At 33.9% G+C, this 19,110-nt stretch overlaps 1 protein-coding gene across 1 annotated transcript in view; it reads right to left on the minus strand.

The window, feature by feature from the left end:
* Positions 1 to 6,493: 6,493 nt before the first annotated feature.
* LOC115232467 (transient receptor potential cation channel subfamily A member 1 homolog) overlaps positions 6,494 to 19,110 on the minus strand; it is a 72,722-nt gene continuing 60,105 nt past the window's right edge. The window contains exons 22-25 of the mRNA XM_029802349.2: positions 16,531 to 16,707; positions 14,801 to 14,869; positions 11,721 to 11,891; positions 6,494 to 9,767 (exon numbers count right to left, since the gene is read on the minus strand). Of these exons, the coding sequence (XP_029658209.1) occupies positions 9,594 to 9,767; positions 11,721 to 11,891; positions 14,801 to 14,869; positions 16,531 to 16,707 (591 nt within the window). The 3' untranslated portion in view covers positions 6,494 to 9,593. The remainder of the gene's footprint in view (positions 9,768 to 11,720; positions 11,892 to 14,800; positions 14,870 to 16,530; positions 16,708 to 19,110) is intronic.

Raw genomic sequence — 19,110 nt, forward strand, 5'->3', positions numbered from 1 at the left:
TTAACAATAAACAAGAGTAGAGTTCAAATACAATGGCAAGAAATTACTGGGGTTAAGATACCTATTAATTCCTGTTTTGTTTTTTTAATTCTCTCAGGTTAAATTTAATAACATCATTTTTAATTTAGTATAAACAGGTTAAAATGTGAAAATACAATTCATTAGTATTTCATCTTCAAGTATAGATTAAATTACCTATGAATTGTTCTTTATTTTCATTCCCCAAGAAAAATATAAAACGTATTCTTGATTCAACATTAATTATATTGAAATGTAAAAATACAAAGATTCACTGAAATTTCATAAAATGATTGGTTTACAATACCTACCTGTGAATATTATTTTCAGTTTTATTCCCTCAGGTAAAATTTAATAACATGTCAACATGATTATGTTAAATTGTAAAAATACAGTGAGTCACTGAGATTTTATTACAAAATCATAAGTAAAGTTAGTTATGAGTTTTATTTTTTTAATTTTTATTCTATCAGATGAAACTTGATAACACAATATAAAGAAATTCATTGAAATTTCATTAAAAAAATTAAATAACCTATGAATTATTTTTTAATTTTATTCCCCCAAGTAAATTTTAATAATATTTTTTAACATAAACTTGTTAAAATTTATTTAAAAAAATAAACACATAATCTAAATAAAATCTCTAATAGAAACAAAACGTAACTGAAATTCAAGTGCATCAATAACATGATCTGTAGACATTGTAAAATATTATCTAAATACATTTGATCTTAAAATTATGTATGATAAACTATGACTAATTTTTACTAGGTTGAAATATTTCTTTACCTTTGATATATTGAAAGAAATAGAAAAATTTAAAAACAGAGAGAAAAATATTGTTGCATATTCCATTGGCTATATAATTGTTTCTAATTTAGGCACAAGGCTGGCAATTTTGGACGGAGCTGTTAGTTGATTATATTAACATCTATATTTAACTGGTACTTTATTTTATGAAACCCTGAAAAGATGAAAAGAAAAGCTGGCCTAGGTAGAATTTGAATTCAGTATGTAAAGAGCATGAAGAAATACTACAGAGCATTCTTGTTTTTCATTTACCAAATGATTCTACTAATTCACCACCCTCCATTGAGCATATATTTTCTATTAACATTTTTTATTAACAGTATTAATAAAACAGTTTTGACATTTAAAAATCATTGAAATTACCTAGTATCAGCAAATCACAATGTTTTCTTTTATGTTTAATCAGGCCTTATAATCCACTCAAATCATTTTTAAATCTAAATTCACTTTTATAATCATGATCTAACCAAGACAAAAAATTAAATAAATAAAATAAACCCTTTATTGTAAAATAATTAAAACTCAAATCAATTAATTTTGTGACCACAATAGTGCATAAATGTCTGAGATGGTGTTAATAAAGTGACAGTTTTATTTATTAAACTCTTCTTTAGAATATATTTTTACAATACTTATATCCTCTCTAAATTTCAATATGTTTGATCTCGGGCTATGTGGTAAGAAGTTTGCTTCTCAACCATATGGTTCCAAGCTCAGACCCATTGGGTGGTACTTTGGGCCAACCAAAGTCTTATGAGCAGATTTGATTGATGGAAATTCTCCCAAATCACCACTTGACAACCAGTGTTAGTTTGTTTATTTCCTGGTAACTTAATGGTTCAGCAAAAGAGATTGACTACCTGGCTTTAAAAAGAAAAAGTACAGAGTTCAATCATTCGACTAAAAATCCTTCAAAGTGGTACTCCAGCATGGCCCCAATCAAATGATTGAAATGGGTAAAAGATAAAAGATGTATTATTCCTTAATGTATACTGTGTCTCAGACTAGACTATAACTAAGAGCATTTATTTCCCCCAAAAAAGTTAAATCTGTCTTGAGTCTGTCTTTAGGCTTGGCCTTCTCCCAATTTCAAGAGTATTTATACCACTGAGAATAAAAGACTTTTTACTGAATAAGAAACCAGTCTAGTACAGAGTTAACTATCAGGCTATTGATGGTACTGAGTTGCAAATAATGAACTGAGACAACATGAAATGAAGAGACTTGCTCAAGGATGCAATGCACCACCCAATCTAAACTAAGGTAATAATAGCATTCCCTCTATTTTACACTGTATACACATAGCGATCAATAAGATACTTAATGAGGATTGGAGATCAAATTGTAGTGCAGATGTAAATATCATTTGATCAATGCTATAAAATCTGAACTCACCATAAATAATTTAAAACATATTTCTGTTGATAATTTCATTATTTAATCGTAATTTATTAACATTATTTGAATCAGATCATACATTAACAATAGTCATAAAAATTTTACATCAATCCACAAATGAATTCAACACAAAAAGACTTGTTGAACTTTATTTTGTAAAATAGAAAACACTTTGGATAATTTCACAATGAAAACAAAAACATTCCAATGTCAAAAGCTGATAATTTTACAACTTTTGAAAAAAAATTAATTAAAACTTTTAAAATGAGACATCAATCGGAGGAGAAAAAAGATAAATCAACATTTTTCTTTTCTTTCTAAACAAACAATATCACATTTTTGCTCTTAAAGATATATAACAATGGTATATTAATAACAATAATAATAATAATAATAATGATAAAAATAATAATAATAATCCTTTCTACTAGAGGTTCAAGGCCTGAAATTTGGAGGGAGGGGACAAGTCGATTACATCAACCCCAGTGCGCAACTGGTACAAATTTAATCCACCTCAAAAGAATAAAAGGTACAGTCGACCTCAACGGAATTTGAACTCAGAACACGAAGACAGACTAAATGCCATAAAGCATTTTGCTGAGCAGGCTAATTATTCTGACAGCTTGCTGTCTTAATAATAATAATAATAACAACAATGACAACAATGATGATGATGATAGGATGGAGAAAGAATTTCAAAGTTCCTTAAAAAACCCTGTTCACATGAAGAATTTAGGAGGGACTTAAAAGCCTCTTAGAAAATATTAATGCAATTTATTGTTTTAAATGTTGTATAACATATACTCATTGATATGTGGATGCAAAGTTTTGAGTAAATTTATAATTACAATAAAAATTATCCGGAACAAATAGATTGTGATGCTAACAAAGTATTCCTGTATATTTTTGTATATCTTTTTGTTTTAATGCATTTTACATAAACACATGAAAATATGTATACAACACACACATATATATATATATATGTCTGGGATTTCTGTACCCATGTAATTACGTCTGTAGAAGATGAATGGATAAGGCATTGTATGTTAGTACACAAGAAAGACACACAAGCATTATTGAAGTCCATTCATTCTAGACAGTCATAATAATTATGTCTCAAAAAATGTATGTCACAGTCTTTTATTTATTGAAGTTAGGATCCTACATATTCAACTGGTGCTACAACCTGTACCAGGTAAATAAATGGAGCACATTCACATGCAACTAGCAAATTTTTTCACATATGTCTGGTTACAGTCTCATCAAAATATATATATATATATATATATATATATATATATATATATCCTATGACAAATACAGTAGACAATTATAACTTAATGAACTTGTTAAATACCATATTTGTACAGCATATCTAAACGGCAGCACATTAAAACGTCACCCCATCATATAAAGTTATAATTTCTATTCTCTCTACTCTCTCACCTTTTCTTAATTTTCCCAGCATGAAGGCAAACCAGCAAGCATAGAGGAGTGAAGACTTTTATGTTATATGAAGAAAACTACACCCTTCATTTGTAAACATAAACACACACACATACACACACACAAATATATGTACACACACAAGCGGATATATGTGCAAACACACACATGCATACATACATATGCATACACATATACATACACAAACAGACATACAGATATATATATATTTACATACACATATATATACATGTATACACAGAAACATAAATATACATTGTGAATGTCAACTCATGTTCTTTAAGTTGTAAATTTCCTGAATGTTACTGTCCCATAAAGAGAGGACACCAAGCACAATGTTCCTGGCCAGTTCTAAGATTGGGAAATCTTAGTTTAGACCTAAGTCCCTCCTGAATAACAAGTGGGCATGCTATTCTTGGAAAAGAGCTGCATAATCACTTGAAGTGCTACCAAATCCATCCATCATCTTAGTTTGGAAAACAAATGACCTTTGAAGCCTGTATGGGTCAGTACTTCCCATCAGTACAAGGCTTTGTGAGAGATCTATTGTGTGTTTCCCTAGGTGTTCCTGAGAATGATATATATATATTATAGTAAAATCTACATACATATATAGAAAAAAAATAGTCATGAGAGAAAAGCAATGATAGGTTTCAGAAAGGCACAAAAGTAAATTTGAGTGGAAATAGTATGTGCTGAAGTATATAACCATTTATGACAACTTAATTAAAATATAGTTAATTAACTTCAAAATGCTGCCATTACTGATTTAGTGCTCTTCAAATTTTAGTCATATGGAGAACCAAACTTGAAATGAATGGATCTTCAACAGTCTTGGAATTTATAGCATTAGATTCAAATCTATCCAGTTGCAGACTATATGGTTGCTGTTAGTCTGTTTTTCAGTTACATCAAATTCCTTTAGAAACGTTCAGCAGGAAAATAATCTGCAGACCTCAACCGGATTTCTTCCAGAGAAAAAGAAAGCAGGAACTTCAGTTCTTCATAATCATTAGAAGCAATAGACATACATTAAGTGAAGTGAAATGACTGTCAAACAGACAGGCACATACAACATTGTACATAATTTGCTAGCTAGAGATTGGTGAATGTAAATTGTAAATATGTATTGTGTTGTATATGGTGTAATTAGTGGAGATGGTTATATTCAATGATAGAATGGTGGACAGAGGTTTTTGAAGTGGATGGAATTAGTTTAGAGAAAAGAGCCACAGACATCAGGAAGCTTTTCTCTGTATTTGAAAGACTCTACAAGAGATGTGTAAAATATTGATGAGAAGAGATGAGTAAAATGTTGGTTGATGCGTTGGCAGTGAATGCAGAAAATTTGCAAATTGAAGAAGGAAAATAATGAGAATGTGTGCAGAAAGAGAGAGAGACAGACAGACAGAAACAGACAGACAAACAGACAGACAGATAAACAGGGGCAGAAAGGCAGGCAGACAGAGTGTGTGTGTGTGTGTGTGTGTGTGTGTGTGGTGTGTGTATGCATACTTTGCTTGCTTATGGATTTCCATCAAATCTGATGATGGTCATCTTCTTCACTACTGAATCTTCTGAAGACATTTCAATCCATAATCTGCGACATTGGTCACAGTAAGTACATGTAAATATTTGACTAGAGGAAGCCAGGTGTCACTTTGCATACAAGTTCTTCTCACTTTAGTGATGAATGCGTTTCATCTTCATAACTTCTACAGTGACACCATCAAACTGTATGACAGACAGTGATTGATACCTTCCACTCTTAAAGAGTTAATAATACTTCTCTTCAAAGTGGTTCTTTGAACTCCAGTCAAGTGTTCACACCAGGATGTAAGTGGATGTAAAGATCTTACTAAGAGAATGTGGGTCACACATGCACACAACATGTCTGAGCCATTTCAGTCGATATCTGTACAATGCAAATTTACTATTACTTGTGATTATTTAATGAGGGGGTTTCTGCATGTAATTCTATCTTGTCCAGTTATCTGAAAGGGTCTTCAGAAAACAAAAGCCTCCAAGGTCTTAACATACTGACTGTATATTGTCCATGTCTCACACCTAGCTCAGACTGAGAGCCCTTTTTATAAAGGCTGGGATGATTGTTTAAAAAGAATCTGAATTTTCAAAGAGATACAGAGGCCTATCTTATGGCAATTTCAAATCTCCTTTTTCAGTGTGCAGCCACTGGAAATGGTGCTGCTTAAGTATCTAAATTGTGAAGGTGTGGCTAGATGCTGTTGTAATGAAAGAAAGAGTGAGGAAAGGAGGGTGGGGTGGACATTAACTATCAGTTTTATTCTTTTATAAACTGTAATTGCTACTGAGATGCTGTTTGTCGGGATTTCAAAGTGTGTGCATATCCAACAGAATACAGTCGTTTAATGAGGATTTTAGATATAAGCCTGTAGCTTTTTGATGTTGAAAAAGGTTCCCAATAAGTTGGGATGTAATAATGATTCCTGCCTCTCTCTCTTTTCTTCTGTGTAACAGTAATGTCACACAGCTGAGGAAGTTATTAAACAGTATGGGAGCTAGACTAACCCCCATTTTTGCACTGAAGAACTCAGAATTTTACTTTCAAACAATTTAAACTAACATTTCTAGGTGAAAATCATCATCATCATCGTTTAGCGTCCGCTTTCCATGGTAGCATGGGTTGGGCGGTTCAACTGGGGTCTGGGAAGCCAGAAGGCTGCACCAGGCCCAGTCTGATCTGGCAATGTTTCTACAGCTGGATGCCCTTCCTAACGCCAACCACTCCGTGAGTGTAGTGGGTGCTTTTTATGTGCCAGACGAGTCTGGCAAACAGCCACGATCGGATGGTGCTTTTTACATGCAACCGGCACAGGGGCCAAGTGAGGCTGGCAACGGCCACGAATGGATGGTGCTTTTCATGTGCCACCGGCACGACGTGCCACGGCAGAGGAAATTTATGAATTTGGATGGACAACCAAATTTTCTGGGAACATCTCTCAAAAGTTCTTCATTTGAAATATCAAAAGCTCTTGACAGATCCACAAAAGCAATGGAACAGATCACAATACTGCTCCTTGCATTTCTCCAGAAAATGTCCTGTAATGAAGAAGCTGCACTGTGTAATAATTTCTAATATCAACAGGACCATTCTGGCCAGCACCTTCACAGCAATGGACAAAAGTATTATACCCTATTGGAGTAAAATATATGCATAAATACAAACACATGATATAAATTGCTGGAAGCAGACGTGGCTGTATGGTTAAGAAGTTTGTTTCCCAATCTCGTGGTTTTGAGTTCCAGTCCTTTGTGGCTATAATAGAAGACAATTGCCTCTGCATGGCCAATGTCTTCTATCATAACCCCAGGCTAACCAATTGATTTGCTAGACAGAAATTGAAAGAATCCACTAATACATGTAAGAGAGAAAAAAGAGTGAGTGAGTGTGTGTGTGTGTGTGTTTCCTTGTCTTGACACCATGTTATTGCTGTAATTGAGCATCAGCAGTATCATTTGCTTCCAATCTTCTGTGAAAACATGTCTGACCAAGGGAAAATATTACCTTAGTTGAAAACATGTAAAGAATTCGGTTTGACCCATGCAAGCATAGGATAGTGGGCATTAATCAACAATGAAGATATATATAAATACACACACACACATACACACATACAGAGCCTTTAATATATATATTAGTATATACCATTGTTATCCCAGAACAGATGATGATTATCATATAGCAAATAAAATAGGGAGCCATGGTGATACAGGGATATGATAAAAAATAAACAATTTCAGGTTGAACCACATGAGTAAACAAGATACTATCTAAATGATCAGCAGTTAAACAAAAATGTTCATGAAATGTAATCTTGTTATGGAGGCTTTTGAGCAAAAATGATATACAATATTAATTGTAAAAAAAATTTGATCTGATAAAAAATACCAAGGTTTTAATAAGCAGGGAATGTACCCTTTGAAAAATGCATAATATTATCAGATATCAAAGAAAAAAAATATTAATTCAAGACAATACAAAATACTTGATATTATTCCTCATAGACAGGAAACAACAGTCACAAACTGCTGTTGAGCTCAGCTACTCAGAAAGCTATGAAAAAGAAAAGAACCTAATGGTTTTGTTTCCTTATTATAGGTTCTTATTCATATTTATAACAATGATTTATAACAATGATTTCTCTTGGCTGCTGAACAAAACATTAGCCTTTTAACTTAGGAAATATAATGATGTTAGGAATATAGCAAAAAGACTTGAGATTCTTAAGATCAAATCTAACAGTAGAGCAATAAAAACTGGTTTCATGTTAGTCAATTTATGAAGAAAATTAGCAACTAACTACCTCTGCGAGCAACAAAGAGCCTCTCCCTTAAAGTGAGGAGCAAATTGTATGATACTTATGTGGAAAGTATGATGTTGTATGGCAGTGAGACAGGGGCCTTCAATGCAGAGAATTTGACAAGACTAGAAAAAAAGGAAGCAAGCAAGCTTCTCTGGATGTGTAATATTAGTGTGCATGAATGATGAGTACAAAGAACCTGAGAGAAAAGTTATGTATAGGAGGAATTTGATGAAGTATGCAAAAGAGAAAATGATGTTTGTATAGGCATGTGGTACAGATGGATAATCTCAAAGATTGACTAGGAATTGTAAAAACTGGCAATAGGCAGTACTAGAGAAAACCTGCACTTTTGTGCAAGCATGGTGGTGAGAACTCTAAAGCAAGTAATGATGGCAGCTGGGATGCTCTCACTGCATCCATTCTCTGCTCTCTTTCTGCTTCTCCCTCACTACTCTCACTACTTTTCTTTCTCACTCAGACCCTTTGCCCACAGCTTCCCCATTACCTCAACACCAACACATTTCCCTCTCTCTGGCTTAACTCAACAACATTTCTATTCCTTTTTCATTTGCTGACACTCTCTCCACAGTTTCCCTATTCTTCATCACCCTTATTTTTATGTCCCTTTCCTTTTCCACAGCCTCCATCTACCCCACTCACTATGGGATAGCACTGTATACCCCACCACCAACTCAACAGACCCCATCATCCTCACCACTCTATGTGTGACTCACCCTCACACCCTTTTCCACTAATCCTTCACATCACCCTTTTCTGATGCTGTTTCCTTTGTTTACTCTCTCCACTACAGCCCTCTCACAAATCCATTCTTTCCATCATGCTTCTCTCAACTCCTAATCCTCTCTCACTAAAATCATCACTAATATCCCTCTCTCTGTCACTCCTATTCCCCCTTTCAGACGTAGTGGCTCTTTAGTCTGGTGAAGTGACCTCACAAGTGCCAGTGCCGCAAGAAAAAGACACCCAGTACATTCTGCAATGTCGAGCAGAGACAATGCTGTACTAAGACAACTCTTTAGTTTTGCTGAGGATAAGGTAATTTCTATGATGCAGGTGCCATGAAAAAATTAGCACCAGTACACACTTTAAAGTGGTTGATATTAGGGCATCCAGCTGTAGAAAACATGCTGAAACTAAGACAGAGAAAGATGTGGTCCACTGACCCATCAATCAGATCCTATCAATCTGTCCAACTCATGCCAGCATGGAAAACAGATATAAAGTGATGATGATAGTGGTAATGAAAATGATGACAATGATGATGATATATAAGATTGTTTTCATGGAAGAATATATCTAATTCCAAAAAATATTGCTAACAAGTTGCTCTATGCTGTAACCAATGAAAAACCATGTGAGCAATAATATCAAAACTTTGTCAGTAAAATATTTTGCAAAAATATGGATGAAAAAAAAAAGGGAATAAGTTTTTAATAGGGGCCAAAATATAAACAGTAGATTCCTCTGATTTCGACAGATCTTTAAAAAGAAATAATTCTAGCACTACTTGTAAACATTCCTGGAGTATTAGTCTTCCTGGTAGTCTTCTTCTTCCCATTCTATTTCCTGTTTTTTGATTACGGCTTTTAACATACTCTCCACTCTTGTCATCTGGGCTTTAATCTCTTCCACATTATCATTTAACCTGTTAACCTTATGCTTTAAGTTGGTTTGATTTGTTTGGATACGTCGTAACTCATCCTGCAAATATATACACATATATATACATATAAAACATTAATGTGTCAATTCTTTCATTAACCCTTTCGTTACTGTATTTATTTTGAGATGCTCTGTGTTTCTTTCAATTACTTTAAATATAACAAAGAATTTAGTAAAATAACTTAGTTATCATTCAGCTAGTGTTAGGAACATAAATTGTGACTAAAGTTTGGTGGAAGATTTTAATTCAAAACTTATGAAAATAAGACATTTGAACTCAGAGCCAGTTTTGGCCGGGTTTGTAACGAAAGGGTTAATTAATCAACAAACTGCAACAATAAACAATCTTCTTTTCTCATTCTAATTACTGCAAAATGAAATTAATCCTAAACTAAAACAGCAAGCATCAAAAAGTTATGTGACCCTTTTACTGCAGAAATCAGACACATCAACCCAAAATTTCATTACACTTAACTGCGTAAAGTATACCAACAGTTTGAAAAAGAAAGCAATGAACTTAGGCTTTTATTTGCTTACAATTCAATCAGCTCTTGAAAACAATATACACACCTTAATTTATACTTATTCAGTAAGGTACAAATATACACTATTAATATCCAACACAAGTCCACATACTCAACAAAAGAAGTGTCAACATATTTAAACAAATGAACTAATATATTCACCTGATTAATATTGAATTCACTCATTTTTACTTTCCATTTAATACTCTAATAACACTTTATTATAATTTAAATGCACAAAGTCAGAGGAAACAGGTTCAAATTCTATAGCTATTTTAGGTATCTGAGAACTATAAAATACATCAGAAAGCTTTTCTACAATCTACATAATTACATAAAATCACAACACTGCAGAAAGCAGTTTTATATACCATCTGTCTTTTGTTGAGAAATGTCATTTTTGAAATTATTTTCTATGGCAATATTTCAAGTTTTTTGAAGCAATGTGACTTGCAGAAAATAGCAATTCTATTTTTTAATTGATGTTTAAAATTATTACAAGAATAACCATGAAATTTAATTTCACAGTTAAAGTGTTAATTTTTGAATTAATCAATCGAAAGTATTATTAGCACCATTCATTCATAAACGCAATAGCAAATTATCCTCTTTTCTCATCCTAATTATTGCAAAGTGGAATTTTAATACACAGTTGCAACTTTCACCTAACCACTTCCACAGACATCCTGATTTCTACTTTATCATCAATTGCTCTTCTTCTCACCTTGAGTGAATGAACACAACTCAGAATAGTGAGGACTACTTGATCTTACAGGATACAAGGCAACTTTGCTTGTGCTGGCATCACAATAGAATGTATTGAGTACTCTATAAAGTGATTGGCAAACAAGTGAGACAATGCAGGGGCAAAAGGACTATTTAGTCTTGCTGAAGACATGACACCCTCTCTAGTGTTGATGCCTTAATAAAATGTATGTAGTACAATGTAATAGGCAGCCAGCTATACAGACTAAGCTAAAACTGTAATGTTTGAGAGAGTGTGGTTCTCCAATCCTTCAAGGAAACCAACCTAAAACTGTAATGTTCAAGGGGGTGGTCCTCCAATCCTTCAAAGAGGGTAGTAACTTTAAACATGAATTGACTCAGATTCTAGCAAACTGTCAAACCCATGCCAGCATGGAAAGCAGACATTAATCCTTTGCCTGTCCTTTGTATCATATGTGATACACAGGACACATTTCCCTGGTATCCATGCATCATATATGATAAACATTCCAATTTTTTTTCAACCATTAGAGTAACTTGGGACTTATGAAAGGAAAGCATTATGTTACTCAGAACATATAAAACAAGGAGTAGCTAAAAGACCAAAAACAAACATGAACATTTAGGACAAACTCATGAAAATGCTTTGAAGAAGCAAAGGATTAAATGATGACCATCATCATCATTGTTGTTTATACCTATGATATAAAAACACATCCAATAGTATTTCTGTAGTACTCACCTGCTCAGGATTTAACACTTGGTTGATATCTTCAGAATAAGATGTCATGCGAAACATGCGAGCAATTCGGTTACGGTACACAGCATTCGGATACAATGTTTGACATTTGATAATTTTTCTCTTATGGAAAGAGAAAGGCATTATTTTCTCAAGATCTAGTACCAAATCCACCTGTAAAGGAATAACGAAAACAGACTTTTAATTCCTAACTGCCAAAAATAATATACACTGAAATTATTGTAGCAATTTTACATAGAAAATTCTATACAATAAGTATTGTATTTGATGGCATATAAGACCCTCTTTTCTACCTAAAGATTATCTAAAAATGTCATCCCAAGTCCTATATGTGAAGACAGACCTAACGTAAATCCTTGAGTATAGTTCGCCCTTGAGTATAATATGCAGGGGATTTTTAGGGGACTGTACCACTGAAAAACCTAAACTTTGTGTATAATACGCACCCCAAGCCAGCAGCACCTAGTCGAACAAACACTTCTGCGCATGCGTAATACAATAATGGTGATGTTCTTAACTGTTATATGGGAATGTAAATATGTTTGCGAATTGTTTTTGTTACATGTTATTCTGTGTTCTGAATATTTTTATTTTAATAAATGTTGCTCACTGCAAGTTATGGATGATTTTTTTATGACTTCATTGCTATCAGGCTTAGCTTAAGGTATTTTCATGCCCAACATCACAAAATGCATCTGAATAAACATTGCCGGACAGCAAATAGAGACTCAGACATTGCTTAGAAAATATTTTTCATTTTTAACCTCGTATATAGTACGCACTAGGGATTTTGACCTTTAAATTTTGGGAAAAAAGTGTGGATTATACTCGAGGATTCACGATATATTACATGCTTTAAAGCACTGAAAACTTTTTTCTCAAACATGTGTACTGAAATTGGGGTGCACCTAATATGTCCATGTGTCTTTTACGTCATCAGATACATCTCTTTAACCTACCACAAAATTTACTGCAAATTTATTTGCTTTTTTTAATCAAAAAAGAAAAGAAATATCCATGACTGTCTCATTGAAAATAATAAACCACTTTTGTACATCTCTTAGCCTAATAAAGATGGACAATACCCACAGGTTATAAAGGCCATCTCATACTGAAAACAATTGTTTCTTAAAGTAGTAGTAGTAGTGATGGTGGTGGTAGTAGTAGTAGTAGTAGTAGTAGTAGTAGTAGCAGCAGCAGCAGCAGCAGCAGCAGCAGCAGCAGCAGTTAGCATGAAGAAAAAACATTATTATCAAATATAAAAAAACAAACAAGGTAAAAAAGAAAAAAGGGATCTTTTCCCTTTTGAACGACAGATCGAGAAATTAATTTTTTGTAACTAATTACTTTCAAACTTCGAACATTGGTAGAATGTGTCATATAAAACATCTTTTACTCTTAGTGTTGTTGAGAAAAGTTTATATTTTTAAAGTTATTTCATGTTAAAGTAGTCGTATTTCAGTAATTTCAACCACTCAATGACGTGTATTCAGCTGAATAAAATTACTGCCATTATTTGTCAACAGCAACTATCGGCAGTGTATATTTCATTTGTCACTGTTATTTATGACATCGTTCGTGCATTTGTACTGGTTTTAGCTTTAGGGTTTTAGGGTTAAGGTTAGAGTTTTAGGGTTAGGGTTAGGGTTTTAGGGTCAGGGTTAGGGGGTTAGGATTAGGGTTTTAGGGTTAGAGTTAGTGTGTTAGGGTTAGAGTTAAGATTTTAGGATTACAGTTAGGATGTTAGGGTTAGGGTTAGGGTTTTAGGGTTAGGGTTAAAGTTTTAGGGTTACAGCTAGGGTTAGGGTTGGAGTTTTAGGGATAGGATTAGGGATAGGATTAGGGTTGGTATTTTAGGGTTAGAATTATGGAAAAAGGTGAAAAATGAAGAAATTGGCGGGGGGGGAGGGGGGACAAAAAGTCTTTCTGAAAACAGTAGCTGAAAAACAGGAAAAAATCTAAAAGCAGTAGAAATGCATGAACGATTGTGATGATGCCATGAAGTTAACATGCTTCAGATACACTTGTTTATTCATACAAATATAACTGAGATGAAATATGTCATAAATAACAGTGACAAGCGAAATATGCACTGCCGGAAGTTGTTGTTGACAAACAATAGCAGTAATTTTATTCAGCTGAATACACATCATTGATTGGTTGAAATTACCAAAATACGACAACTTTAACACGAAATAACTTTGAAAATACAAACTTTTCTCAACACCACTAAGAGTAAAAGATGTTTTATATGACACATTCTACCAGTGTCCGAAGTTTGAAAGTGGTTAGTAACAAAAAATTAATCTCTCGATCTGCTATTCAAAGGGTAAAGTTTAAAAAAAAGAGCTAAGTACTGTGACAGTTATCATAAATCTATCACAATTGTGTGAAAGTATTTAGTCCTCCTTTGAATATTATTTTAGGTTAAAACCAATACCACTCTGTGCATCCCTAGTACATACTAAAAAAATATTGAACAACATTATCTTGAATAAAATATTACCCCATTAAAAAACTACAGTAACCTACTGCTGCTGCTACTACTACTACTACTACTACTTTAAGAAACAATTGTTTTCAGTTTGAGAAGGCCTTAATAGTCTGTAGGTACTCTCCACTTTCATCTATTGAAAAACATAGTTTTGTTTCAATTAATTTTGAATATTATAAGGAATTTAATAAACTAGCTTCGTCATTATTTAGCTGGTATTTGAGGCATAAATCAACATTAAATTTTGATGGAAGGTTATAATTTAAATCACTTTGATATGGGATGCTTGTGTCATAGAACCAGGTGCAGTTTCAGACTGAGTGGTATCAACAGAGTTAAATTTGCTTGTATGAGGAAATCGATGTAAAAGAGAAAATCAAAACAGGGACCAAGGAAATGTTATCTCACAAATAAAAACAGCTGTCAAAAAATTTTAAGTTATTTATGCATGAATTAATGTTAATATTACAGTAAGAATATTATCCTTAATGTCTGTATACAGGCCTACAATTTTCTTATATTTCTAAATATCAGTTTTCTGAAATAATACATTTACAAGTATACATACCTGCATGGCTCTACGTTTCAGAGTAGCTTTATTTTGTACTTCTTTAATATCATCTACAGCCAAACCAACCTGTAGGAGAAAGCATTGTTATTATTATTATTATTATTATTATTATTATTGAGTGAGAGAGCAGTGCATGCCATCAAAGTGACACTGGGGTACAAATATACAAAGCCCAATATGCCCATCATGACTACCCGTTTGATAAGTATACACCAGGCGCATGCATCACAACCATAAGTGTACAACATGTTGATCTCGCATCAAGATAAACAGCACATGACCTTGCAAGTGGGGCCCAGTTAGAATTTTCTTCATGTCAAGTAGCCAATCCCACTCAGAAGGTCCCTGAATAAGGTTTGTTTAAGGATGATGAAAAAACCAACATGTTTCCAGAGGCGAATTATTCAAACCCCAAAGAATTCCTCTCAACACATGGCTGTGATGCACCTCCACTACTTCGTCTCATGATCAGAGATGCACATATTGTCAGCCATTAAGGGACATGTTCCACTGACAAGCAAATCTGTGGTATTGAGCAGAATATTCGCTGTAGCCCATCTTTTATACCAAGACAAAACACGTACATGATAACAATTCCAATCAGTTAAGATGAAAAGCCATGAGAGCCAGTGACTGGTACTGCATCAGGGCATTATTGTTGTTGTTGTTGTTGTTATTGAGTGAGAGAGCAGTGCATGCCATCAAAGTGACACTGGGGTAAAATATATGAAGCTCAATATACCTATCATGACTAACCATTAGATAAAGGTACACCAGGCACATACATCACAACTGTATGTGTGTGACATGGTGATCTCATATCAAGATAAACAGAGCATGACCTTGCAAATGGTTAACCAGTAGAATTTTCTTCAGGTTGAGTAGCCCAACCTTTTCAAAAAGTCCCTGAGTAAGGTTTGTTTGAGGATGTTGAACAAAACACCTATGTTTCCAAAGGTGAATTATCCAAACCCCCAAAAATTCTTCTCAACACATGGCTATGATGCTCCTCCAATTATTACTATTATTTACCTTATTGTTGCTTTGTTTTAGACAATCTGTTTCAAAGTCTCACCCAAAGACCCCCCAAGTAACAGCAAGTTGGACATTTTACTATGGATATTATTTATAATAGTAATGATGTATTGTACAGGAAGGAAACCAGAATCTGAGTTTCTGTTAAATTTGCATGCTGGACAAAATGTTTAGAGGCATTTTGTCTGTCTTTATGTTCTGAGTTCAAATTCTGCCTAGGTTGATATTGTTTTATCCTTTCAGGGTTGATAAAATAAGCACCAGCCAAGTGCTGGCATCAATGTAATCGACTTGCCCCTCCCCTCCAAAACTGCTAGTACTGTGCCAAATTTTAAACCAATCAATCGACTAAAGAACTGGTTGAATATTCCAGGCACATGTACCTTTAACATAATTCTCAAACTGAATCAGTATGACACATGCAATGTAGTTGGAATTTTGAATTACAATATAGTCCATCTAACAGGATTACACATAGTTTCTGTCTACCTAATTTCGCTGAAGTTATGATAAAGTTGCTCAAGATACCATGGTGGTGGTGGTGGTGATGCCAGCGGCAGTGTCAGCAGTGGTGGTTGTGATGATGATAATGACAACAATGGTGATGATGATAATGATGGTGAGGATGATGGTGATGATGGTAACGATGGTAAGGATGATGGTGAATGTATGTATAGTGTAAAGAAACTCACCAGTAAGTTCATAATAATAATCGATCCAAGAATCAAGAATACTAAAAACATGAGGTATGTTGTTACAGTAAATTGTAAGGAATGATCTGGACTGAAAAAAATGTCATCAAACTCCAGTTCTCCAATCATCATAACAAAGGTTTTCATCAATGATTTTCCAATATTGCTAAATTGTTCCTGAAAGAGAACCAATTCATTAAAAGTTATCAGATAACACCAACAAACCAAATGTATAAACACACACATACACACACACACACACACACACACACACGCTGCAGGCATTTGGGTCATGTTTCCAGTTAGAGAATGTTTTTCCCTCTCCTTCCCATCTGGCTCAAAGGCCTTGCTAAAAGGACATGATCAGGGCTGGATTAAGACCCATAAAGGCCCTAAGCACATAAAAGATTTTGGTGCTCCCATATATACTCTTTTTACTCTTTTACTTGTTTCAGTCAGTTGACTGCGGCCATGCTGGAGCACCGCCTTTAGTCGAGCAACTCAACCCCGGGACTTATTCTTTGTAAGCCCAGTACTTATTCTATTGGTCTCTTTTTGCCGAACCGCTAAGTGACGGGGACATAAACACACCAGCATCGGTTGTCAAGCAATGCTAGGGGGACAAACACAGACACACACACATATACATATACATATATACGACTGGCTTCTTTCAGTTTCCGCCTACCAAATCGATCCAAATCCACTCACAAGGCTTTGGTTGGCCGGAGGCTATAGTAGAAGACACTTGCCCAAGGTGCCATGCAGTGGGACTGAACCCAGAACCATGTGGTTGGTAAACAAGCTACTTACCACACAGCCACTCCTGCACCTATATATGTAATTTCAAATATAAACAATAATAAACCATAAAATAAATTTTTATTTTTCAAAATGAAACACAACTAACAGTAAGGTGGAAAATAATGTTTATTAATGTATACGACCACTTTATTTATATCTGAAAAGTATTTCTCTGCTTTTATTAATTACAAAATCTTTAATCAGATCCTCACTATGACACCATAAACACTTCAAAATTATATTTTCAATCATATAAACTACTTTGAAAGTTTAAAGTGATTTCTTTTCCACTGTAAACCATTTACCATATCTGTGATCCCCCATTTCCTTAATGCCCAAAGTACATGTTTATTTTGCTTAATGGCTAATTCAGCACTGGTCATGACCAATGCTTTACCCCATGACTAAAAACTGCAAAAAATATTTTAACAAATGACATTTTTTTTTAGATAATACTAGACTTGCTATCCAGCCTTGCCCTGTAAAATATTCACAGAATTGTTTGCCAGTTTGTAGAATGGGAATTCACAGTACTTATGCATTTCTATATATTTAACCTAACTTCAGGCCTTATTTAATTGGAACAATCCAAACAATAATAATCAATTTACATGAGTAGAAGCTTTTTTTTAAACAATTTTTATCCTGAAAATCACCTGTTACTTTTGTTTTAAAGTTAAAGATAGGAGAAAGGGAAAGATGTATGAACGTGTATATGAAATGGATATGTGTGTGTGTGAGAGAGAGAGAGAGAGAGAGAGTGCCACTTACACATACATGAGAACACACATGTTCACTTACTTACTCTCTCTCTTTCTCACACATGTACACGTACATACAAAAATGATGTACACATGTGTATTGATGTATGTATGTATACATGACAACACACCCCTTCACTCACTCTGTCTCTTTTTTCTCTCTCTCCCTCTTTCACACACACACATGTCTATTTCACATACATACATCTTTCACTTCCTACTCTCTTTCACTTTAAAACAAAAGTAAATAAATAAAAAATTTTTACAGAAATTAACAAACTCCGGATGATGAAATCACATTCAGTTAAAAATATTTCTAAATGATTAAAATATTGTGTACGTCAAAAAGTCTTAGGGAGCACAAAGACAATGTGTGTGTGTATGTCACAGATAGCAAACGTGTGCTTGTGTTGATTGACATGCCAGGACATTCATTATATGTGTGTGTATTCTGTATGTGTGTTGATGTCATGGAAGCCATGTATTTTTTTTTTCATTAAGAAAAAACTAACAAAAAATTGTGTTTAAGTGTTTAAATAGAGGTCTAAATGTCACAAAAATTTGTACTGCGCTGCTGAAGGTAAGTATGAAAATAAATATGTAAAAAAAAGTAAGATACAATATACTATTTCTGAGATATTTCACACAAACATCCCTAGAGTTTTAGTATTATCAAGATTATGAGAGATGCTTTTAATTTACACTTGAACACTTTAACATGTAAAGTTTCATATAAAATAATCAGATACAATATCAGATATGTTTGTATCAAAAAGATCTGACTATGAGAGCATCAAGTTTACATGTTGCCACTTACAGGCAAGTGAAAAATCGTTTCTGTTGCCGATGTAGTTGTGGTGGAGGCATGTGGTCTTGTGGTTAGGCTGTTGCACTTGCAATCATTAGATCATGGATTTGGTTCACAGACCAGGCAGCGCATTGTGTTCTTGAGCAAAACACTTCATTCCACATTGCTCCAGCCCCTCTTTCAATCAGAGAAGAAAGTTGGCCTGCT

The sequence above is a fragment of the Octopus sinensis genome, linkage group LG2 (genome assembly GCF_006345805.1).
Source record: "Octopus sinensis linkage group LG2, ASM634580v1, whole genome shotgun sequence".
In the NCBI taxonomy this organism is placed as follows: Eukaryota; Metazoa; Mollusca; class Cephalopoda; order Octopoda; family Octopodidae; genus Octopus; species Octopus sinensis.